The sequence below is a fragment of the Mycena indigotica genome (assembly GCF_014461135.1).
Source record: "Mycena indigotica strain 171206Taipei chromosome Unknown Mind.scaff0012, whole genome shotgun sequence".
Taxonomy (NCBI): domain Eukaryota; kingdom Fungi; phylum Basidiomycota; class Agaricomycetes; order Agaricales; family Mycenaceae; genus Mycena; species Mycena indigotica.
The window spans coordinates 366,673-391,483 of NW_023503011.1; the positions used below are offsets into that span (position 1 = coordinate 366,673).

The following is a 24,811-nucleotide window of genomic DNA, read 5'->3' on the forward strand; positions in this document are numbered from 1 at the left end:
AGAAGCGCGCCAATGGCCTTGAGAGCTGGGATTACCGCCTCTTTGGTGACAAGGTTCGTTTCCACCACTGAACTCGCGGTCGTTAGCATGAGAACGACAGTCCGAGCTAGCACTGGCAGCGACGAACCGCCCGGATGAAGCGCATAGGAGCGCAGCTTGCCGTCTCCGCGCCGAGCAAGCTCCATCGCAGTCATAAGACAGGCGCTTTTTGCTTCTTTGTATCTTGCAAACACTTGTTGCGTGCTGCTAGGATTGTCGCCGACTGGGCGGCGTAGAGCACCGAAATTGACTCCAGGCCCCATTGCATGAGCATTGCCGGACAGAATGACAACACGCGGAGTCCACGACACACTGCGGCTCTCCAGAATTTTGGGGACGAGCAGGTTGGTGAACAAAAATGGCCCAAAGTACTAGTAGTCGGTCGCCATTTGGAGGTCGAATCCATCTTCGGTAATTGCGAATGCGCCTCCAGTTGCAGCGGCGTTGTCGATAAGAACCTTTGAATACTCATGAAGTACATCTGTCAGAGAAACACATACATGCAAATGTTCAGGATACCCGTGACATGTAGTATCTGTTTCAAGTGACTTCGTTCAGCAATCTCTTTCAAGTTGGTATTTTAAGAAAATGGATGTTTGCGGTTTTTAAACACCCGAGTCACTGCTTGATGGTTTTGTTCTGATAATCAGGTTTAAGTTGGTGATCCATGACAAATGAGTAGCCGGAGGAATACTATGTCTGTAGACTTCATTATGCTCTTGAGTGGCGACACCGCTGCGACGGTACTAGTAGGGCATCACGAAGTTGAGCAGTGGAAAATTTGCAAGTGCTCCTTGTACTGGCATGGAGTTGCATTGTCGACGAAACCAACAGAATTCTTGACAGGTTATAAAGATGGTGGTGGTTGGAGATCATGTCGTTACCCACGGGCACGTGCGCATGTCACGATCGTGACCCAAATCTTATCAATTGTCGGAGATTACCATGAAGCCACCAGATATCTCCGGAATGCCGGACTCGTGGTGTAGTGGTTATCACGTTTGTCTTACAGGTCTTTCCTGACACAAAAGATCGCCAGATCGATCCTGGCCGAGTTCATGTGTTTTGCTTCCAGTCAGCGCTGTCGTGATGGGATCGAGATTGTGACACCTGATCGTTCCTCAGCGTTTCGCTTTTGCCATCTCCGACTTCCCATCGAGACTTATCAGCGAGACCTTGTGCAGCTTTGTCGCTGGTGCTGACGTCTGCCATACTGGCACAGTCCCTGTCCGCGTCGCTATTCTTCAAACTTGAATCAGCTTGAAACTTTGAAAGTCGGTCTTGCCAGTCCTGCCGTAGAGCGTTTGTCCCTGGAATCGACAGTAGCATCCTTTCAATTGCACACACTCCAGCTTATATATCCCGGCGCTGGTTGCGGACCGCAAATCCAAGTGCTCATTAATCTTGGTCCTCACTTATCACGAAGATCGTAGGCAACAAATGCAGAGAAAGTATTGATGCACACGGTTCAGACGTTCCAAAGACATTCAAACCTTGGCCTTCCTGATAACGATCTGCAGTCAAGTTCATAAAGCGAGCGCGTTTACCAGACGCGCTAAACATCTTTACACCCGGTTGCATTTCTGTCTTTTCTCGACCGCCTTCTTTGCTTTTTGCTTTTCGAGTCATGAAGTTCTCTTCTTTCCTGGTCACTTTTGCACTAGCTGCATCGTCTTTGGCCGCAAAGCCTACCGCTTGTACTATAACTGGGGACGGCTCCAGGTGTCGAAGGTCTCCCAGTCTCTCTGCGGATATCATTGGCCAATTTGCGAAGAACAAGGTGCGAGACTTGGCTGCGTCGACCAGATATGCATGTGCTCACTGTCTTCAGAAACCTACCTTCAAATGCTTTGACCTTGGGTCCAGTGTTGACGGAATCATGTGCGTGTCGAATTGCTCCGTCCCTGTGAGTCATGCTTAAGCCTTTCCAGTGTATGGGACAAGACAGAAATCAATGGAGTTCCATGTTTCGTATCTGACACTCTCGTCGGCCTGCCTTGCCCCAGTACGTGGCTTACTCGTCCTCTCTGATCCATCCTGAATTTCTGTTTGCAGCCGCTTTACCCCAGTGTTGAATTTAACGCTGGCGCGGCCTTTGCCTTGCTACTGTACTATTTATTTGTACAATAAATATTTAGTTGTACTATCTTGACACAGGCTTGTAGCCTCCGAGAAAGTTGTTGCCGCGCCAGCATCTCTCGACGGCCATCATAAACCGGACCCACTCACGTGGCCGTTTTACCACTTCTTCCGAGTTCTTCGGCGTCATCATCATGGCAGACGCGTCCACCTCCTCAGGGCCACGCCGTTCGACACGGAAGCCAAAACCTATCCAGCAGGAAACTATCCCCATTGTAGAACATGTTCCAGCCAAACGAAAAGCAAAAGACGATGCAAGTGGCGTAGATTCTGTGGAACGGCTCGTGTACCTGTTGCAAAACTCAAAAAGCCAATTGACCAAGATGGACATCTCCGTGCGTTGCAGCTCTTTGAAATGCTTGTGAATGACAAGCCAAGGATGTCATTAACGCTAATGTGTGGGACATGCTGTCTCCTGACGCGAAGATGCGCCTTGCTGCTCTACTTCCCGCTACTGCTTTCCGTTCTTGTCCCTCAGTGCTTGAATCTGACCATCCTGCCGCGTCATCAAACACTTTTACCAACGGGAACTCAACCGTTGACCCAGAGCAACTGGACCTCGCTGTGTTTACCGATTCACACTTCTTAGCTGCTGCACACACGTTTCAGGATCATTTGTTTTCTAACTGGCTGTCGGATTCTCATGCGGAGAAAATGAAGAAATATATTGAAGGGACAAAGGATGGATCGCTCGCCGCACCATGGAAAGATGAGGTTTGGGAGCGGGACAATGGGGCACCGACTGAAGATGCGAAACCCATACCTAATGGTGATACTCGCACCATTGCCGGGTAGGTTCTATGGCTGCTTTTTCGCCAGTCTAATGATTATGAGTAGCGAGGCAGCAGATATCAAACTAGTCGACTTGATCAAAAACTCGGTTATTCGTGAAGGAGACGTTCTTGCATACAAGCGTAAATTCGCGGCTCTGGGCATTGTCGTCGAGAAAGACTTGATTGTAAGATATCAACTTGAACTCTTACCAAATTTGTTCATCTCAAAGCCGCTAAAGATCCAACAAATCGATGCAAGGACGCGGAATTTGACAGTACTGGTGGAACCGGGCATTATACGGGACCTCTCAACGTCTCTACTTTTACCTGGCACAATTGAGCCAACGGGTTCGATACGTTCGATGACAATATCCAGTCCCTCACAGTTGGAAAATGGACTGCTTGATATTGACGGTAGAGTTGAGAGGTCGAAGCGGCCTCACGGGAACGCCTGGAAGAGCTTGACGGTGTGGCGTTGGCCTGGTGATGAGTGGGCTGGTGGTGGGATTCGTGGAGGAAGGCAAGATCAGGGGACTCTTTTTTACTTGCGAGCATGCTATTACCAAGACCGTTGACATTGTCAAAGGCTCCGTTCTAAGATAGGTGTGCGATAAAATTAAATGTTTATCTGCGGCCCTGAACCGTTCCGTCCTTCTAAAATTGCCATGTGGGCAAATCCGTGATGCGAGTCATCAAGCTTTCATTGAGCTGCCTCTTGACTTTTGCTTTCATCCGCTAGCCAGGCGGCTGCATGTCGCTCTCTCCACCGATCCGACGGCTTTCAGTCAGTTCAGCGACGAAGCAAGAGGATCTCATCAATGCCTACGAGGCGGAGGAGGAACGTATCATCAATGTGCTCTCCAAAAAACTAGAGCAGGTACTTGTCGTTTGTGGACTGGAATTCGAGTTCTGATTTGCGCAGCTCAAAGAAGAGAAAATTGAGCTTGAAAACGTCTTAGAGGCCGAGTCTGAATCGCATGTCAACAGACTTTCCAGAGAGTTGGCGGCATTGCGACTTGCTCAGCTTCAGTCGGCTGGCACATCACCTCAAACCGCCGCTGTATCGGCTGACCCATCACTCGAAATCATGCTCCAAACCTTGCAACGAGAAAACGAAGCCTTGCGTTCGAGGTTGGCCGATACTGAGAGGGACTTTGTCCGGATTTCGAGATTGAACGAGGTTTATCGTGAAGAGTTGGTAGAGCATCGTAATCGCGTGCGTCCTTTCCTATCTCCTTGACTAGTCCTAACTCATTCAAATCAGCTGGGACTACCTTTAGACCATCTTATTGGCCTAGCCTCAGCAGATCCGTATTCACAGCCAACACATCTTCATCAAAGGCCTCAGTCGGCTTTCTCGTCAAGTACTTCATCTCCGACCAATTCCGTGCTACATTTTCCCTCGGGTAGGCTAAATGGATCACGTCCTCCTGCCCCTCCAACAAATGGGGTGCCCATCCCGCGTCCTATAGTGCGTGCTAGAACAAACAACAACAACGTCTCCGAAGCAAACACGCCACTTTCCCATTCGCCTTCCTCCTCATCAGACTCCCCATTTCCCTTCTCTCCAGTGACATCCCCGCATCCAACCAGCACGAGCTATGTGAGCGTTAACAGCAACATGACCTCACCACCAGCATCGTTCAATCCTAACACGATTACGTTCGCAACTCCTTCGCGTGGCCTTTCTTATCCATCAGTTCCTCCGCCTTCGCTATCGTCTTCTTTTGGATCTCCCACTGTCTCGTATCTGCCCCTTCGAGACCGCGACCCGTCATTGTCTCCCGTTGAGCCGCAAAGCCGGCGCAATTCTATGCGACGGGGTGCACGAGTTGTTGAGTCTGGCAGTTTGCGTGGATCGAGTCACAGTCGAAGAGGAAGTATGGAGCGTGGTGGAAGGGTGGCCGAGACAGGTCAGCTTGTGCCAAGGAGTCATATCGAACGCACACTGCCTGCAACGACTGAGGCGCCAGATTCACCGACCATGGGGGACATGGAACTTCCTGAATAATCCCAATGGGCTTTCTTGCACATTTTCGTTCCTACTGTATCATTATAATCTGCTGTATACTAAAACTCAGACAATTTGAAAGTACTTGCTTTTCTGCGCGGCATCATGGCGCGCCGATGCGCCTCGTGTTTGATGGCGCACATTGTTGTGACTGATTCCCGTCACACGTATAAAATGACTCTGATCCTGTCTCGCGACTTGCTTCTAACCATGTCTTCGTCATCTTACCTCGGCCAATATACTGATGATTATGCCCACCATTCCGCACCACCTACTCCGGCAACAACAGGCGAAAGCTTGTCGTGGGATCAACACCAACGTCCGCCGGCAACTGACTTCGACTCACAAGTCGTCACCCCCACACAACTTCACCTTGTCGGCTTACCAGCGGAGCCTCAGCACCTTGTACCGACACAAGTGCAAGCACGAGGGACCCATGACATGACTCCCGTTCGACTATTTTCCACCAGCACTCGACCACCACCAGTCGAGATACAACCAGTTATGCTGAACACCCCCATCACTCGAGCAACAGCACGACCTGCTTCGCGGGCGCGACATGGCTATCATCCTTATCAGCGTCCTCTGAGTGATTCGAAGGAAAATGAAACTCAGTTTCCAACCCAATCGGCGCCTGGAAGGCAACGATATCCGACTGATGCATCGCCACCGAGGTTCGTCCTCTGCTTAAGCATCCGTTGTACTCTCAACCAGCTACAGCGATCTCGCTTTGCATAGCACGCCCACTTCTCCGGCACTTTTTCAACCCACAACTGAAGAGCGTCGTTATCTAATCCGAACGGATACCCACTACGACTCGAACACTCAGATTCTTACTGCAATGCTGGAAGTACCTGGGATCAAACGACAGGACATACGCATCACCATTGGGACAACGCTCTTCAATCGACTTCGACAAGTCACCGTCCACGGTAGCTCGCGAGCGTGCTTTCCACCGCCTATACATCGTGCCAATACCGCCGCGCTTCGTGAACGCAAATATGGGAAATTTTCAAGAGCATTTCCCGTTCCAGAAGACACACGGGTATGTGTTCCATTCATCAACCCTTACCTCTCAACCCTTCCCGTTTCCGATGTGATGAATGCCGACGTCTTTTGCCTCCCTCCCGCGCAGCCCGAAGACATCGATGCGACGATGGAGGATGGAGTGTTAGTATTGAGAATAAATTGTGGTGTTCCAGCCCTCGGTGCTGATGAGCATGAGATACCCATCCGATGAGAGCCCGCATTCGATGTCCGCCAACAAAGGACAACGACCATCCGACACATGTTGCGCCGGCACCAGTCTCCAGCATTAACTTATTCACTATCTCGACATATCCAGCAACCCCAGCATCGTTTTCTTGTAAAAAGGACTGTGACGCCAGTCCATGGTCTAAGTCTTCTTTTTCTCTCCCATTTTCTTGATGTGCACTTGGCTAACGACACTACACCACTTGGATGGAACTGTTTGTTTGTATTTGCCCTGACATTTTTGCTTTGCATAACGCGCAGATAGAGCTAGTCTACTCGCGTTTTTCTTGAGATGTACACTTGATGGTCTCTTAACTAGTCTTGTCAATAATATGCAAATTTGTGGATTCTAATGCCAAGTGTGAATAAAATATACAAAGAGTGTTTCTCAGATGCCAGTTGCCGCAAAACCCATTCTCTGCGCACCGACATCCCAGACGCTGTAGTAGTGCTTCAATACGCTTCCTCCGACAAGATCAAGGCCATCGAAAGCATTGATCAGAGTCTGGCATGTCTGGGGTGCGTCGGCAAATGGACCAACGCTGAGCTCGCTACTGGGGATGGTCAGGTTGAATGCCTTCCCATTCACATCCTTGAAACCAAGATCGATGACAGCCGGTAGTGTCGGGATAAGGTCGCAGGCGATGCCGTAGGTGCCCTTCTCGGAGGTGTGGGGCTTGATTTGCGGTGAGATCAGGGAGTATATGGCCTCGGTGGTGGTTGTGTCAAAGAGAATGTTAGACGTTCCCGAGTCGAAGATAACGTCGCGTGAGCGCTTTAGTGTCGAGGTCGATTTGCCGTTGACGAAGATTTGGGGCGAGAGAAGGGACCAAGTATCGGATCCACGGTCGTTGTTTGGGGCGTAGGTTAATGAGCCGTTGAATTTGGTGCTGTCGATACCACCGATGGTCAATTCTGCATTGCCGACAGCTTGTGGAGTGACATATAAGCTGAAAATCGCTTTGAAAGGGTCAGTAACAGTGTGCGTGGGTAAGTATTACTTACAGGGAAGACCCTGGCTAATGAGGGCAGCGAAAATTCCCTGTGCTCGTGCACCCATGCCCTGGATACCGCTGAATCTGTGTGGAACAAAAGAGTCAGTGGCGGGGTGTGAGAGCAAGAATAGCTAGCGTACGGGTTAATGGAGAACTTGGGGGTTTGGTTGGTAATGAGGAAGAGGGCAACGTTCTTGGCTGAGAGGTTGCCGACGGTGACAGTATCCGTTGCGGCGCGGAGCGTTAGTCTACAGCAAGCTTAAGAATATTGAAAGGGAAGAGCATAAAACGCACTTGTAGTTGGACCCGATAACAGGGTCGACACCAACGCCAGTGGCAAAAGTAATTGAAGATGTTGTCTTCTTGTCAACGAACGTCGATGATTTCTGGTAGTCGAACTTGACTTGGTTGTCGCAAGCGCTACCACACATGGTGGAGGCAAACTCGAGGGTGCTGCTGCCCGTGTCGAATACGACGCTGACATCTTGCGGAGGAGTGCCAACGGAGATATTGCCGAACCATTGAAGGTCGGTGCCAAGGAAGAAGTCCGCCAAAGGGACGGTCACCGGATTGAGAGCCCTCCGGCGCAATGTCGCGTCTTTGGGAGCTACACGCGATTGAAGCTGGATGGTGTATGGCGCAATTCCGAGCGCTTGAGTGACCAGAGATGCAACCAGGAGTGAACGGGAAATCATGGCGGAACGAAGCGACGACTACCAAGGTCCTCGACAGAGTATTTATAAATCCAGGTTCATGCTGATCAGAGAGATTGTGAACGCGTGCAACCCGAGCGCCAACGTGGAAAGCCTGTTGATACGGGCTATGGCGGCATAACAACAAGGCGATTTCCACATGTATTGGCGGTCTTCGATGGTTTCTTCTGTCCATAGGATACCACTGGGAAGTCAACCACAGCCCAAGGTTCACGAGGGTCCTCATACTTCTTTGAATCGTCCTCATTGGAAAGTCGGGACTCCGACTTCCGGTACTTCTTGTACATTTGTGTATCTACTGGAGTCTGGTGGTGTAGTCTTATGAGGCAATCATAGGCAATGCTTAGGCAATGCTTACATCTTGTGGCAATGCCACTATGCGTCCTGAAACGAAGGCAGATGGGCTTAGAGAAACGGGAGTCAATGCAGGTTCACGCTCACATGTATGTGACATGTGTGACTTCCGAGGACGTGCCTCAACATGTACCAACGGCTCGGGTGTCGAAAGTGAGGCTCTTATACGCTTTGCACATTGATTTCACCTAGCGAGGTCATAATCTGCTTTCTCTACTGAAGACCATGTCAATATCAAGCCACCACAAACTGTCTCAGAGTCGGAGCCTCAGATCTCAGACTGGAAGTTGACAACATCTATAATACAGTCCGCATTCCGAATTCGAAGCGCCAATAATGCATCGGGATAGGGATAGGGAATGTGTGTGCTTGGCATAGACCATTCGCAAAGTCATCACATCGTCGGTACCCCCATAAATACGCATTCTGAAGAAGAAGAAGAAGAAGAGTTGAGTTGAAAGACTTGTAATCTGTGTTCCTTATTATACTTTCCACCGTTATCAAGGGGCTCACTTACCGGCTTGACCATCCCTTGGCACTTGGGCAACTCGAGAACAAGATTCCACATCGTTTGACTAATAAGTATACTTACGCTGGAGATTTCTATGGTCTCCCTCCCACCAAGGTCAAGCTTATAGCCTCATTGCAGAGAAGGGTGGAGAGATCGTGGGCACGCGCCAAACGGGAGACAATGAGACATTTTTCTAGTCGGTATGTACGACTTGACACCAACGGCCATAACTGGATAGATACAACGTCCCTACAACTAGAGTTGTGCAACTATTATTGAGAATGCTCGGATTTGCGGAACGGTGATATCACGATGACAGCTTACGCCGATGACCAAACTGGGTCGACACCTGCCCTTCTTCTCTTCCACCACTGCCCCCTCCGAGCCATTGCGCTCGTGCCAACATGGCAGTCAACCATGCGACCCAAATAGCCCACGCTATCGAGCAAATACAGAACCGCCCTACAATCGTCGAACAAGACTTCACCCAGCACGTTCTCGAGGATGGAACAGTCATCTCAACGCAGGAGCGCGTTATTAAAGACGTTAGTCCAGATTTCTTGCTTCTCGCCACTGGAAGCCCCTCTTGATACTATGAGTGTGGTCGATGAGTTCTCTTGAAGCGCTCCGACCCGCCACCTTCGCCTCCACAGCACTTGCCCATTTGTCCAAGGCTGACCCCTCTCTTTTTTCCAGGTTCAAGCTCCATCTGCTGGTATTCCAACCCCCTCCCAGTTCTTCTCGCAAACAGACCCTTCAAAACCGGTCAGTTACTCGCGGCGTGGTATGAGAAACAAGCCAATGGACTCTTTCTTTTAGGACATCGCCTTTTTGAAGAACCATCTTTATCGGGAAGGGAGACTCAGCGAAGAACAGGCTCTCTACATCCTTTCGAAGGGAACGGAGATTCTTCGACAGGAACCTAACGTCCTCAATGTCGATGCACCTATAACAGGTACGCCTTAGACCAAGACCAGTATCGATAACTCATACGATCTCTCGCAGTTTGTGGCGACATTCATGGGCAATATGTGCGTGGATTATTTGGCGAAAATTCTGACCTAATAATGCACTTGGCAGTATGACCTTATGAAACTGTTCGAAGTCGGGGGGAGTCCTGCAGATACACGATATCTTTTCCTTGGGGACTATGTTGACCGGGGTTACTTCAGCATCGAGGTGAGATCGGCCCTTGTCGTGTGCCGTCCCACTGATGAACAATTGCAGTGCGTTTTGTACCTTTGGTCGCTCAAAATCTGGTACCCGGACACTCTCTTCTTGTTGAGGGGAAACCATGAGTGTCGGCATCTAACGGATTATTTCACCTTCAAACTCGAATGTGTGTGTTTTGGCATTTTTTTGCCTTGAATTCCCTTTCTGACAGAAGAGCAGGCAAGCACAAGTACTCCGAGCGTGTTTATGACGCATGCATGGATTCTTTCTGCACTCTCCCTCTCGCTGCCATCATGAATAAGCAGTTCCTGTGTATCCATGGTGGTCTTTCCCCCGAACTCAACACCATCGATGACATACGAGCTGTGCGCTAAACGTCTTGTCCCATTTCAACCCCCCATTTTGATACCCTTGCCAGATCGATCGTTTCCGTGAACCTCCGACGCAGGGTCTTATGTGCGATATTCTGTGGGCCGATCCTGTTGAGGATTTCGGAACGGAGAAGACAACAGACAGCTTTTTACATAACCACGTTCGTGGCTGTTCTTACTTCTTCACGTCTGTGATTCATTTGCCTTACCTTGTCTTGTCCTGATCACACCACCCAGATATCAAGCCGCTTGCCAATTCCTGGAGCGAAATAACCTTCTCTCAATTATCAGGGCGCATGAGGCGCAAGATGCTGGGTTCGTGGCGTTTTGGTCACCCTGTTTTTTTATACTAATCGTAGACCCATTCAGCTATCGAATGTATCGAAAAACAAAAACAACTGGATTCCCATCGGTCATGACCATCTTTTCTGCTCCCAATTACCTTGATGTGTACAACAACAAAGCGGCTGTCCTCAAATACGAGAGCAACGTGATGAATATCCGGCAGTTTAATTGCACCCCTCATCCATATTGGCTCCCCAATTTCATGGATGTCTTTACTTGGAGTTTACCTTTCGTCGGAGAGAAGAGTTTGTCCATCTTTTTCGTATCGTTTATAGCGCTCATCCCTATCTAGTCACTGACATGCTTGTGGCTGTTCTTAACACATGCACCAAAGAGGAACTAGAGGAGGAAGACGAAGATGTGACGATGACTTCACCGACATCCGCGACTTCAGAAGAGTCGGTGGAACGCCGACAGGTCATCAAAAACAAAATTATGGCTGTGGGACGGATGGCACGCGTGTTTGCGCTATTGCGGTATGATAGATCGTGCAAGCTGTACAAACGATGGCTGATAAGAGCAGAGAGGAATCGGAGAAAGTTTCAGAACTCAAGAGTGTCTCTGGCTCAAACAAGTTGCCCTATGGCACGCTGGCGGCTGGACCCGAAGGTATCAAAGAGGCCATTAGCGGCTTCGAAGATGCGTACGTCGCCTTCAAATAATCAGCTTTTTCACATATCTAATTTCTAGTCGCAAATCGGATATTGAGAACGAGCGGCTACCGCCAGATCTCTTTGATGCCTCGTCGGAAGAGGGCAAGGCTCTATTATCATCTGGATCGTCTTCTGTGCCTTCAACACCAGCCGAGCATGATCAGGAGATGACTTCTCCGATTACTGCAGCCAACATCGAAGCTGCACTCAATCAGAATGGAAAAAGTGGACCACTGTCGCTCAATACGTCTGCAGCATCTGGCTTACCAGGAGCTGCACAAAGTCCGAGCTCGCCGACATCACCGGGTGCTTTCCGTCGTGGTCACGGTCGACAAGCCAGTTTGGGGACAACGATGACTAGTCCGAGCACTCGTCGGCGTAGTTTGGAGAGCACAATGAGCCTCATTCAAGGTGTTTGGGATAATCAAGCCCCACCCGGAAGCATTGCAGAGGAAGGAGCTGCAGCCGAAGAGGTTGACGGTCTTGCGGGCAGGTTGGCGGGGAGTAGCGTCAATGGTAGTAAGACCTGAACAACGCAGTTGTTTTCTTCTCCTCTCACTTTGCTAGCTCGCTTAATGTTTAGTTTTCAACCAGTGTACTTATTAACGAATCCTGTTTCTGTCCTGCAAGTGGAGGATAAGGTGTGAGATATAAAAGTGATGGCCGCGGCAGCGGCAGCATGAACGGTGAAAGATAGCACGAAAATGGCGTGAATCCACCCACAACTCTCAACCTCCAACCACCATCCCCCATGGAGAAGGCGCTGCCAACGCAGCATGAGCCTATACCGAGGCCAAAGTCCCGAAGACGCGTCAGAGTTTTCCAGCTGGCTCTCATCATTCAAGCAGCAGTCCTGCTTTACCCACTCACATACTACCTCCAATGGTCCTCGAAGCGCTCTGAGAACGTTCCCATCAATGCCCAGACCATCATTGCGCAATGCAGGGCTCTCCAATTGACACCCGGGCCTCCAGATGACTTCTATTCGCGACAAGTGTCAGACAGGTTTGAAGCGGGAACGTGGGCGACGTTGATCAAGAACGCGACGATTTGGACGGGCTCGGACAACGGGAAGGAGGTTGTCTCTGGGGATATTCTGCTTGATAAGGGTATCATCCAGAAAGTGGGTTCAGTGGATGTTGGCAGCTTGAAGGCGGACACGGTCGTCGTTGATGCCGACGGAGCGTGGGTTTCTCCTGGGTGAGTGATACTCGGGCTGCTACTAGACACTTGACGTTGACTTTTTTTTTGGCAGCATTGTCGACCTCCACTCCCATATTGGAGTCGATAGTTCGCCGGCATTGAACGGAGCATCCGATACTAACTCTCTCAAAGGCCTCGGTGAGCCTGTTTCCTGTACGGTGGCGATAGTTCTCATCTAGTTACAGTTTTGCCCTGGCTACAGAGTTTGAGCGGACTAAATACCCATGACGACGCGTATGACTTGTCGATTTCCGGAGGAGTCACCACGGCCAACGTATTGCCTGGTTCGGCAGACGCTATCGGTGAGTGCTAGCTTGTGGCATTGTGGAACATGCAAATTTCTCACTGCATCGTTCGCAGGTGGACAAGCATTCGTGATCAAACTCCGCTCGACCTCAGAGCGGTCTTCGAGCTCAAAGCTCCTCGAACCGCCATTTACTCTCAATGGGTCTGTTGTCGATCCGTTCCAGCGTCCTCGGTGGCGGCAAATGAAGTACGTTCCAACATGTTCATTTGAGAAACTAACCAACAATAACGACCAGACATGCTTGCGGTACGATCCCGGTTCACTACTTGTCGTTGACCTAACCTGTGGCCATTTGGAAAACAGGCGAAAATCCAAGTGCTTGTCTCGTCTTGTTCATATTATTGCTATTCTTACTTCCATGAACAGGTAGAGTTTATTCTGGGACACGTATGGACACAACTTGGGCCTTCCGCAGCGCATACGAAACAGCACGACTGATCAAGGTCGAGCAAGACTCCTACTGCGAGAAGGCATTGTCAGGTGAATGGAAAGGGTTGGGTAACTTCCCGGAGAATCTGCAATGGGAAGCATTGGTGGATGTACTTCGAGGGCGGGTCAAGGTCCACAACCATTGCTATGAGGTTTGCATCGTGCCTCTAAGATCCAAACCGTTCTGACGTGCGCCAGGCTGTTGATTTGTCAAATCAAGTCCGAGTATGTTTCTTCAGATCATCAGTTTTCCTTGTTCCTCATCTTTGAAAGCTCACCAATGAGTTCAAATTCCCCATTGCAGCCTTCCATCACGCTCGTATGTCTTCTTCCACGCTATATCATAAAGCTAATCGCATTATGAGACGAGGCATACCTTGTTCCCGATCTCCTCAAGCAGGCATACGGTTGTTCTGTTGATCTTCGACTTTCGTGAACGTTAAAAGCTGCTCAGGAAACACCCCTGCTATTGCCATCTTTGCGACCTCAGCGCGTTTCAAGCGTGAGGCGTATCGCGGATCTGAATATGCTGCACGTATTCTGGCTGACAACGGAATTGATGTCGTTTTAAAGGTATTACCGTGTTATTGTACTGTAAAGTTGACGCTATATTCCAGAGCGACCATCCTGTCCTCAATTCGCGTCATTTGGTCTTTGAAGGTACATTCTGCCCTATAGATATCTAATTGGTCGCTGACGTATGTAACAGCACAACAAGCACATCATTTTGGTTTACCTGCTAACCTGGCTCTTGCTTCGGTGACTAGTAGGTGCTCGCTTTTACCTTATAACACCGGTCGTGACAGCTTCAAGGCACGCCTGCTAGGATATTGGGACAAGACCACAGAATCGGGCGGTTGATTGAGGGTTTCGACGCTGGCAAGTGCTGTGATCAATGCAAAAACTACTTTCCTTGACTCCTCTTACAGATGTGGTCATTTGGGACAGCCATCCACTCGCTTTGGGTGCCGCACCGAAACAAGTCTTCATTGATGGTATCGCTCAAATCAACAAACCCTCTGTCTCGACCAAACCCAGCTCGGCACAGCGTGTCCCCAGCACACCCAATTGGGACAAAGAGACCAAAGAAACGCTTAAGCACGAGGGCCTCCCGCCGCTGGAGCCCGTCGAGTCCTTAAAAGACATCGTGGTTTTCACCAATGTTAGCAGTCTGTTCCTCAAGGACCCCAAAACGAAAATTGTGACCGAAGTCTATTCTGCCACGACTCAAAGGCGGAATGGCGTGGTCGTGGTCGAGAACGGTCGTGTTGTTTGCAGTGGACAGTGCTCTGAAACGCTTCGCAAATCTGATGAAAGGCAAATTGATCTTGAAGGAGGGTCTATCTCGCAAGTTTTTTCTTCTGAAAAATGTACCTCTTTCTTACAGGAATTTAGTCCAGCCCTGGTCTCGTTTGGTAGCCCACTCGGCCTTTCGCATATCACGGGCGAACCCTCTACCAGCGATGGGGCAGCCCTCGATCCGCTCTCCTCGAATATCCCCACACTTATTGACGGAACAGTCATCAAGGCTGTTGACGGACTGCTCTTCGCCTCGCGCGATGCCTACTTGGCTTACAGAAATGGCGTTACATCAGCTATCGTTGCCCCCTCCTCTCGTGGTTTCCTCTCTGGCTTGAGCACCATTTTCAGCACGGTAGCACCACATAAACTTGCAGACGGAGCCGTCGTCCAAGAAGTGGCGGCCCTGCATGTTGAGGTCACTTTGAATTCGAAGATCAGCGTCAGCACCCAGATCGCTGCTCTGCGACGACTTCTTTTAGGCGAAGGGAAGGGTGTCGTAGGGAGCAAATCTTCGGATATTATCACGGTATTTTCCCATATTGGCCCCAAATCCTTCATTTAATTTCTCTTAGGGCACCATTCCACTCGTCGTGCACGCTGAGAGTGCAGACATTATTGCCAGCTTACTAACACTGAAATCCGAGGTGGATGCGTCGTCTGGACACACTCTCCGTCTCGTCATTTCTGGCGGTACCGAGGCCCATCTCCTCGCAGAAGAACTCGGTGCTGCAGGCGTCGGGGTTCTCATCCAGCAAAGACCGTTCCCGGGCTCTTGGGAGGAAAAGCGCATTCTCCCTGGTCCACCGCGTACACCAGACAGCGCCATTGCTAAGCTCGTAAAAAACAATGTGACGGTAGGCGTTATCGCCTCAACGCCGGCCACGGTCCGGAATACGCGCTTCGATGTTGCTTGGGTTTGTTATTGTCTATTATCTGCCTGTCTGCTTATACCATTGGATGTGTAGGCTGGACTGGAGTCGAATGGTGTGCTTGATAGAGCAGAGACGCTGGCCCTAGGTTCGTCGAATATCGAGGCATTATTCGGCGTGAAAGACGGGAACATCAACATGGATCTTGTTGCAGCTAGAGGGGGGGCAGGAGATGAGTTGGGAGCAAAGGTCGTTGCTATTATCTCGTCGCGAGCCGGCTTTGTCAATACGTGGTAGCTTGTGCTGGCGGCAACTGGGATTTGGGTTCGAATGTGAAATACTTCAAGTCTAGCTGATTGGACAGTTTAGTCTTTGACCGTTTGACGAGAGCTCTGTTATCTGCATTTGAAGGACGAGTTGCTGTAAAGTCATGAGGCCCGATGCTGTGTGACAATGACAATCACTTCAGAGCCAGATTCCTTCAAGTTCCATGATATCGATGCGGCTGACATGCGATTGGCGCCTTTCTCCCCATGTCCGAAGCGACAGAGCACTCTTTCTCCAACCCCGCCGAAGAAGCGGGAGCAGCAAAGCTCTGGTCTGTGTATGTCGATGAAGCTGAGCGCTACGACAAATCCCTCGTCGCGAGCTGGAAGAGTGATATGGAGGGAATGTTAATATTCGTGCGTCCTTCCCCCTCTAATATCCTAACCATGGCCGAACATTCTAAGGCTGGTCTGTTCTCTGCTAGTCTGACCGCCTTCCTGATCGAAAGTTACAAGACTTTGGTCCAAGATCCTGGCGATGCGACAGTGGAGCTTCTGCAACAGATACTAGTGGTTTCTTCAAGCAATTCCACGCTTACTCCTCTCACCCCCGAGCCATTCAAACCGACCACCTCGTCTCTCGTCTGTAACGCGTTGTGGTTCATCAGTTTGGGATTGAGTCTTTCTTGTGCTCTAGTTGCAACGTTGCTGGAGCAATGGGCTCGCGATTTTTTACACCGTGCCAACATGCGGTCATCGCCCGGACAACGGGCGAGAATCTATTCGTACCTGTACTATGGCTTGAGACGGTTTGTCGGAGCACTTTTTTCCGCCAGTTCTCACTCTTTTGCCAGGTTCAAAATGCACGCAGTGGTGGAAATTATACCGTCCCTGCTTCATGCTGCGCTGCTCTTTTTCTTTTGCGGCTTGGTTGTCTTTCTTGTTCCTGTGAATAAAATCATCGCAGCCCTTGTCGCTGGTATCCTATTCCTTGTCGTCTTCTTCTATGTGTTCCTAACCATTCTACCTTTGATCCACTTCGACTCTCCATATCGGACGCCACTTTCAAATGCAGTCTGGGGAACGTACCAGTTTTGTTCCCGGTTGTGGCACCAACCACCCAAGCTTAGGACAATTCACCCTATTCCCATAACAATCATCGACAATGTGATTGAACAAGCTATCATGCCGTCGGACAATCGCCAAAAACGCGATTCTTCCGCCCTTCTATGGACTGTCGACTCTTTATCAGACAACAATGAACTGCAGACATTTGTCGAGGCCATTCCGGATGCCATGTGGGGGCCATACAAGCAACATCATCGAAATGTTGCGGCAATGACCGCCTTACGCGACTCGGAAGAGGTCAACTTAGCATTCAGGATCAGTGAGCTCTGGCGTAGCTGCGATGATGGCCTGTTGTCAGATGAGGCGGCTGAGCGACGCGGAGCCGCGTGCCTGAGGGCATTCTGGGCACTGTATACCATTCCCACTCAGTTCAACTTCTCGTATCCCCATATACTTCCTCTCATCTTGCTGCACTTTCCATGGCGCACTGCTCGGTTTACCGCTTCGAATTCGTCGATTTACGTCTCCATATGGGCAGTGGCAGGTTGGAGCGGCCTCGCGTGGTTGCGACAGTATCTTGACCAGTACTTGGATCCCAGTATATGGGCTCAGGCTGGCGTCAGTCGTGACTTTACGCCGGTTCTACACTATATGCGCCAATTCCATCTGTCTTCGGCAGAGATAAACCGACATGCCCAAAGCCTCCAAGTCTTGACGAATACCCAACAACAACTTGTCGCCGCTTCTCAGAAACTTTACAATTCAATTTCTTATCATATTCTACTCGACTATGTCAGGACGATCGCGGTGGCGGAGTCGCCCCCATATCGTTGGGTAGACACGCTACGGATTATCTGGCCTGAAGAGCTGCAGTCGACACGGAATAATCTTATATTGCAATCCACTGCAGCGATTCCTGACATAACCGACGACAACTTGAAGCTCCTCGAGGAAGTCGAGGCTGCGATGGATTTTGTTTGTATCTGGTCTTCTCCTGGTCCTCTGTCTCGCGACGCGATGGTTGAGCTCTGTTTTCTTTGGCGACCACGACAAGCGAGATGTATCCCCGCTGGCCTCATCAGCTACATCAAGCACCATGGCATTGAGCCAGACACACTGGTTCCGCACACTGGCTCCGCCTTCTGGAACAGCCAAATATGCTCGCTCCTCAAGCAGACTGCAGTCTCCCGCTATATCTGGCGCTGTTTCCCAGCGACCATCACGTCTGATGAATTCCTTGAGGACACACTTGCGGCGTTCTGGGTGGTCGTCGACGCAATCACTGAATTTGGAAGATCCATCACGGCAACATCGACCGACGAGTTCGATGCGGTTGTCCAGGCTCTGATGGTGTGCCCGGCGCCGAGCGCCACGGCGGTCCTGCTCGCTGTTAAAAGTGTCCGCTTGTGGATCCAAATAAATGATTACACAATGTCCTGGTCCGATCGTCGCCGAAACCTCGGAGTTGTCGTTGCCGTGATCGCCGATTTCCTTGAAGAATGCAACATAGCCGACATCGTTGAAGCGCAACGTGCTATCGCCGCGCTGCGCATTGTCCTCAATCTTGACGCTCGAGTTTTAAATTTGGTCGTGGACGAGGCCCAGCAGACTCGTTTTGCCCGCGGATTGCTGCGGGTGGCGCAGAGCTCTGAGCCAGCAGCAGGACACATGGTCGTGCGGAAGGTGCTTGAGGGCACTGTGTTTGACCCATCGGACGGTGTAGATCGATTTCACTGGGTGATGGAAGCTGCTGCCCAAGCCGATATGCGTCATGTCCACTCATTATTAGTGGAGCCTGGTGCGACTGAGGATTAGGTCTGAGGTTACTTTATTAGCTATGCTAAGTAAGAGATAGCATTTGTACTACAATCAAACTGTAAGATCAGCCTATAAGGAGGTGGTTTAACTCATTCCCCATAGTACTGAGGCTTTCCAATGACGTTTCATTGAGGCCGGGCCGGCAATGGAAGTGCTGGACATCGATGTTGCTTCATTGCTGATGAGAACGGTCGACGCGGAGGGCGGGATTCTTGACATAGACTCTAACGCAACGCAGATGTTGGCGCGGGTGTGGGGTGCCGATAGGATGGCACAAGTATCGCTCGAGTCCGGTAGTGGTTGTAATGATGGTACGAAAGGTAGGTATCACTAGTAGCACCGGCGACGCAGATTCAACTCCTGTGGAATGTCGGAATGCTGGTAAACATGCCAGGCTGGTCTGTGCCGGGATTTGTGCATGTTGTTCAAATTGCTCGTGAGATACCGTATTGTGCAGGTGCTAGCCCAGGCATTGTTAATGAGGGCGCGGGTACTACTATGTAGTAAGCCTGGTATGCATTTGTATCCCTGCTCGTTTCTCTAACCATTCGGACCCGACGAAGCTCCTGCGCTAGAAGTCTGTGTGCGCTACGGGGATGATAGTCCACGGCCCCGGGCCCGTGCGCGATTAACGACGAAACTGGTTCGCCTGTGTCTTTCAGCACAGTTTGACCCAGCCTTCAAGTTGTTACGGTCGATTTCCAAAGGTGGCGCCCAGCACTCGACTTTATGCGGGAGGTGATCGACAGCTATACGACCAGCTAGGTATGTAGATTGGCGCCTCCGTGTCTTCTGGAATCAAGTTTTGGATGCAAAGGTGGAAAGCATATGGCTAGAAATGAGCGGGAAGGGGCTCTTGAGAGGTGGTTTTCAAGTTCGTGCAACCATAGACAGGCTACGAGAGTTGAGACGCTGCCTCGAAAGAGTTTGCAAGAGTTGCGAAGCGCAATGTAAAACCATACAGGACCAGCTTGGTCTGCGAAGGTGCCCTTTGTTTGGGCGTGAACCGAGTTTTGAAGGCAACGAGAGTTGCGTGAGGAGGGCGCGTTGTAGGAACGAGCGGGAAGGAGGTTTTGAGAGGCGGTTTACAAGCTTGTGGATAAAAGTGTTCAAATTTCGAAAGACAGAGGTCATATGGGGTATTATTATCGACGAACCACAAACACAGGCGCTTCGAGCTAAGTCAGAGGGCTCAAGAAAGGTGGAAAAGTTGGAGATGATGACATCAGCCTCAACAGCTACATGCGGCTTCTATTCACACCCTAATACTCTGGCCTCTGCCATGCCAGGAGATTACAGCACTGAAAACCCCAGCGCCCGAGACCGCGCCGAAGAGGCAGGAGCAGCAAAACTCTGGTCTGTGTATGCTGATGAAGCAGAGCGCTACGACAAATCACTCGTCGCAAGCTGGAAGAGTGATATGGAGGGCATGTTAATATTCGTGCGTTCTCTTCCCATGACATATGCGCCGCAGGTTATAATGCTACCAGGCCGGGCTATTCTCTGCGAGTCTGACTGCGTTCCTCATTGAGAGTTACAAGACGCTGGTCCAAGATCCTGGCGATGCGACTGTTCAACTTTTACAGCAGGTACTAGCGGTGTCCTCCAGCAACTCTACACTTGCACCCCACACTTCCGAACCATTCAAACCGACCACCTCGTCTCTTGTCTGCAATGCCTTGTGGTTCATCAGTTTGGGATTGAGTCTTTCTTGTGCTCTTGTTGCAACGTTGCTGGAGCAATGGGCTCGCGATTTTTTACACCGTGCCAACATGCGGTCATCGCCCGGACAACGGGCGAGAATCTATTCGTACCTGTACTATGGCTTGAGACGGTTTGTCAGAGCACTTTTTTTCCCGCCAATTCTCACTCTTTTGCCAGGTTCAAAATGCACGCAGTGGTGGAAATTATACCATCCCTGCTTCATGCTGCGCTGCTCTTCTTCTTCTGCGGCTTGGTTGTCTTTTCTCGTCCCCGTGAACAAAATCATCGCAGCCCTGGTCGCCGGCATCTTGTTCCTCGTTGTCTCCTTCTATGTGTTGCTCACAATTCTGCCGTTGATCCACTCCGATTCTCCATATCGGACGCCATTTTCAAATGCAGTCTGGAGAATGTACCAGTTTTGTTCCCAGTTGTTGCACCAGGCATCCAACCCTGTGTCAATCCACATTGCTGAAACAACACTCGTCGACAACATGATTGAACAAGCTATTACATTGTCAGATGATCGGCACAAACGCGATGTTTCCGCCCTTCTCTGGACTGTGGACTCTTTATCAGACAATGATGAGCTCCAGACATTTGTTGAGGCCATTCCGGATGCAATGTGGGGGCCATCAGAGCCACACTGCCAAAATGTTACAGCAATGACTGCCTTGCGCGACTCAGCAGAGGTGAACGTGGCCTTCAGGATTGGTCAGCTCTGGCGTAGCTGTGATGATGGCTTGCTGTCCAATGATGCGGCTGAGCGACGCAGAGCCGCATGTTTAAAGGCATTCTGGGCCCTGTGTACCATACCCACTCCACCATCTCAGTTCTTGACTACACCAGATCTGCTTCCTTCAATCCTACTGCATCTCCCGTGGTATAATCAATGGTCTGCTGCTTATAATGGGTCAATTTATTATGTCTCCTCACAGGCAGTGGTAAGGTGGAGTGGCCTTATGTGGCTGCGGAAGTACCTTGACCAGCACTTAGATTCCAGTATGTGGGTTGGTGCTCATCGAAATCTTGCACTAGTCAAAGTTTATGTGGAAGAATACTATCCGTTTTCCCCAGATATACGGCAGCTTGCCCAGAACCTCCAAGTTTCAACAAACACCCAACGACAATTTGCCACTGCTTTCCAGAAACTCTGTGATTCAATTTTATATACCATTTTACTTGAATATCTCAAGACACTTGCAGTTGCAGAGTCTCCCCCATATCGCTGGTCGGAGACACTGCAGATGATCTGGCCTGAACTGCAAAATCAGCCAACCCTGCAGCCTTCAACAAATCATGATATAACCTATGACAACTTGAGCATCCTTTGGAGAGTTGAGGCTGAAATCAATCGCGCCTGTAACTTGTCTGCTCCTGGTCCTCTGTTTCATGAAGCAATGGTCCGGCTCTGTTTTCTTTGGCAACCACAACAAGCAAGATGTATCCCTGCTGGCCTTATCAGCTACATCAAGTACCACGGCATTGAGCCAGACACACTAGTTCCACCCACTGGCTCTGCCTTCTGGAATAGCCAAATATACCCACTCCTTAAACAGACTGCACTCTGCAAATACCTCTGGCACTGCTTTTCAGTGACTATCATGTCTGCCAATGCTGCTGTCCAGTCACCTCTTCTGGATGATGTGCTTGTAGCACTGTGGGTGGTCGCCAATGCAACTATTGAGTGTGGAGTAAACTTAGCACCATTAGCTGATAGCTTTGACACAGTTATCCAGGCACTGGCAATGTGCCCAGCACCAAACACTACAGTAGTCCTGCTCGTGGTTAAAGGCATCCGCTTGTGGCATGATCACACAATATTGCCCTGGTCTAGTAGATTTTGTTCCGTCCAAGTTGGTGTGGTTATACCTGTGATTACCAATTTCCTTGAGGAATGCAGTATAGCAGACATGGTTGAAGGGCAACGTGCTGTGGCTGCACTGCGCATAGTCCTCAAACTTGGTGTTTTAGGTATGAAATTGGCCCCAGTGGACGAAGCCCAGCAAACTCGTTTTACTCGTGGGTTAGTGCGGGTGACAAAGGGCTTTGAACTAGGAGTAGAATACATTGTGCGGATGGTGCTTGATAGTACTGTGTTTGACCCGCCAGATGGCATAGAGCGGTTCCACTGGATCACAGAAGCTGCCGCCCAGGCTGATATGCAGTTCATACAGTCATTATTAATATCAGCTGGCCCTCAGCCTATCAACTCTACTAAGGATTACAGACTCTTGAATAATGAAGTATGGTTGTAATTTTAGATTTCTGTGACAGCTACCACTTGTTTTGGGCTTGAATCAGGCATAAGGGTGCCAGTTAATGGCACATAGGAATCACACTCATGCCACAACTCAATCAAAAATTGCAAGAAATAAAAAATTAAACTGCATTCCATTATGCAAGACCCTGTAGGCTACATACAATCAGCTTTGACATTTCATTTCTCTTTCATTCCATCTATTACAAAATATAGATCCATCAGTTGATATCAGAATGTTAAACCTAGTCAGAGTACATCTGAGTCTATATACTCGCTTGTTTACTACTAGTCAAATTTGATTTTTCAGTCCAAGTTAATTCTTCCCTGGAAAGTCAGTCTGTGGAGAAAGAGTAGAGGTACATATACATTGAGGGTGTTCCACAGACTTAGGCTAGCTACAATGGTCCTACAAGCACTGACCACAGTTATAATTTAAAAATGTGCCAAACATTAGAGATTAGACAGTTTGTGATGAGCCACCAGAGACCACCTGGTAGCTAACATCGTGTGTGACGCATAGTGGCTCCATTGGACGTCATCCGGTCAATTTTCTGTGAAATTCACAGGTTTTCCCTTTCTGCCCCAAATATAGGTTGCTCCTGGTGGCTCGAGTGGAGTGCTGTGATGTCAGCTTCATTTCAGCCATAAACATCTTGAAATGACACTTGTTATGTGGAGCCACCAGAGCCACCCGGGTTCGCACATGATTTCAGCCACCAGGTGGCCTCCGGTGGCTCATCGCAAACTGACTATTATCAGCAGCTGCATAAAAAGATGGCCCTCAGAGATTTTTGAACTGGTCTCTGAATTTTAGAAATAATTTTTGAGGATGCCAGGGCTTTTGTTTGAAAAATATTTTGCAAGACCAAGTGCTGATAAGTAATCTCTATTACTGGGAGTATGTAAAGCTTTTCTTGGCCCAGAGACTTATCAAAAAGCATCAAATAGTTTAGTCCTGAAAATGCTTTCACCCCAGCAAGGGTTTTTTTTGGGCCGAAAAATTCCAAGTTTTTGGACAGCAAAAATAATAATTTTAAAACTATGAGTTCGCTACAAAGCTGAATATTTTGAATCACGAAGGCAGTGAGTCCGGGTCGGAAGAGAGACTGGGGTCCACGACGGTGACTGTACTATACAAAAGAAGACAATTGGCGTGTGCCCGCCCGTTGCTCGTTGTCGTTGATGAAGAATGGAAGCGGCGCGTCAAACGCGGGTGCTGCCACTGTCCCATTGTCCATTGTGCGCCGCATGAGGCAAGTCACGAAACGCGATCACATGTGCCGCGCTTTGTGCTGTGTCGTGTCGTGGTGCCCCCACACACAGTGTGACTCGGTGGGCTTGGGATAAAAGGGCCCGCGGAGGCATTTGATCGCCACCCCATCCCCTCCTCCTAAGCGCGGGAGTATAAATACGGCCTTGTTGTCTGTTGAGGAGACAAACCCACCTTTGTGCCACACCAACACCACCACCGACACATACGATATGACAATGCAGACGCGACGACAGAGACACCTCGCTGAAGCTGCTGCTGCTGCTGCTGCCGCTGCCGCCGCCGCCGCCGCCGCCGCTGCCAACGCGCAAACTGCCAATCCCACAACACCCCTCGCGCGGGATCCGTCCCCATTCGGCTCGAGCCTGTCCACGCTGACGCCCTCCTCTTCCTTCGTGTCCGTGTCCGCATCCCAGCCAGACCGCCACCAGCAGCACCGCCTCTCAGCCGTGACCGAGGAGCCCGACGACCCCGACCCCGACGACGAGCGCCCCGCCGCGATCATCGCACGTGCGTTCGGCGTGCCGTACGTGCCGCCCGCGACGAACCAGCGCGCGCTGACGACGCCCGCGGGCACGCTACACTACCCGCCCGAGGTCTTCGCGACGCCGCGCAAGCACGTGCCCGCGCACCCGTCCGCGCACGTGCACGCGCAGCCGACGGAGCGGGAGCTAAGGACGGCGGAGTGGGCGCGTGACATGCACGTGGCAAGGGGGATGCGCCTCACGCGCACGGGCACGCTCCTCGTCCAGCCAGAGGAGGAGGAGCTGCAGCCGGGGCAGGGCCTGGGGATCGGGCTACGCTCGGCGTTCGTGAGCCCGGAGACGGTGAGGAAAACGGCGGAGGGGAGTGAGAGGGGGAAGGGGAAGACGCTGGTGGTGGACCCTACAACGGGCGAGCTGCTGTGAGATGAATTAAGAGAGAAGATGACGACGACCACACACCTCCACACACCTTATTTTGGTCGTCACACTCACCCCCTCA

At 50.4% G+C, this 24,811-nt stretch overlaps 6 protein-coding genes across 6 annotated transcripts; 5 read left to right on the forward strand and 1 right to left on the reverse strand.

The window, feature by feature from the left end:
- Positions 1-2,294: 2,294 nt before the first annotated feature.
- Positions 2,295-4,962, forward strand: MIND_01219100 (uncharacterized protein; the record flags this gene model as incomplete). Its single annotated transcript, XM_037368695.1, has 7 exons — positions 2,295-2,513; positions 2,557-2,969; positions 3,016-3,136; positions 3,191-3,418; positions 3,691-3,828; positions 3,874-4,167; positions 4,216-4,962. The coding sequence occupies exons 1-7, from the start codon at positions 2,313-2,315 to the stop codon at positions 4,960-4,962; spliced, it is 2,142 nt and encodes a 713-aa protein (XP_037214663.1). The 5' UTR covers positions 2,295-2,312.
- A 210-nt stretch (positions 4,963-5,172) lies between these two features.
- On the forward strand, positions 5,173-6,202 carry MIND_01219200 (uncharacterized protein; the record flags this gene model as incomplete). Its single annotated transcript, XM_037368696.1, has 2 exons — positions 5,173-5,636; positions 5,683-6,202. 2 exons carry the CDS (start codon positions 5,173-5,175, stop codon positions 6,200-6,202), a joined length of 984 nt encoding a protein of 327 aa, XP_037214664.1.
- A 402-nt stretch (positions 6,203-6,604) lies between these two features.
- MIND_01219300 (Pepsin A) lies at positions 6,605-7,906 on the reverse strand (the record flags this gene model as incomplete). Its single annotated transcript, XM_037368697.1, has 4 exons — positions 6,605-7,176; positions 7,222-7,295; positions 7,352-7,459; positions 7,506-7,906. The coding sequence occupies 4 exons, from the start codon at positions 7,904-7,906 to the stop codon at positions 6,605-6,607; spliced, it is 1,155 nt and encodes a 384-aa protein (XP_037214665.1).
- Positions 7,907-9,148: 1,242 nt separating this feature from the next.
- MIND_01219400 (Carbohydrate esterase family 9 protein) lies at positions 9,149-15,738 on the forward strand (the record flags this gene model as incomplete). The annotated part of the gene is made up of 31 exons (XM_037368698.1): positions 9,149-9,334; positions 9,486-9,554; positions 9,609-9,744; positions 9,795-9,820; positions 9,870-9,968; positions 10,017-10,128; positions 10,182-10,327; positions 10,381-10,520; positions 10,571-10,648; positions 10,703-10,923; positions 10,971-11,154; positions 11,202-11,321; positions 11,369-11,850; positions 11,899-11,972; positions 12,029-12,531; positions 12,587-12,672; positions 12,720-12,836; positions 12,895-13,027; positions 13,077-13,087; positions 13,145-13,156; positions 13,208-13,422; positions 13,469-13,495; positions 13,544-13,589; positions 13,636-13,677; positions 13,725-13,843; positions 13,888-13,930; positions 13,980-14,029; positions 14,077-14,158; positions 14,200-15,098; positions 15,145-15,486; positions 15,538-15,738. Exons 1-31 carry the CDS (start codon positions 9,194-9,196, stop codon positions 15,736-15,738), a joined length of 4,956 nt encoding a protein of 1,651 aa, XP_037214666.1. The 5' UTR covers positions 9,149-9,193.
- A 236-nt stretch (positions 15,739-15,974) lies between these two features.
- Positions 15,975-18,590, forward strand: MIND_01219500 (uncharacterized protein; the record flags this gene model as incomplete). The annotated part of the gene is made up of 3 exons (XM_037368699.1): positions 15,975-16,124; positions 16,173-16,516; positions 16,562-18,590. The coding sequence occupies 3 exons, from the start codon at positions 15,975-15,977 to the stop codon at positions 18,588-18,590; spliced, it is 2,523 nt and encodes an 840-aa protein (XP_037214667.1).
- A 1,285-nt stretch (positions 18,591-19,875) lies between these two features.
- On the forward strand, positions 19,876-20,769 carry MIND_01219600 (uncharacterized protein; the record flags this gene model as incomplete). Its single annotated transcript, XM_037368700.1, has 3 exons — positions 19,876-20,034; positions 20,084-20,427; positions 20,475-20,769. The coding sequence occupies 3 exons, from the start codon at positions 19,876-19,878 to the stop codon at positions 20,767-20,769; spliced, it is 798 nt and encodes a 265-aa protein (XP_037214668.1).
- Between the last annotated feature and the right edge of the window lie 4,042 nt (positions 20,770-24,811).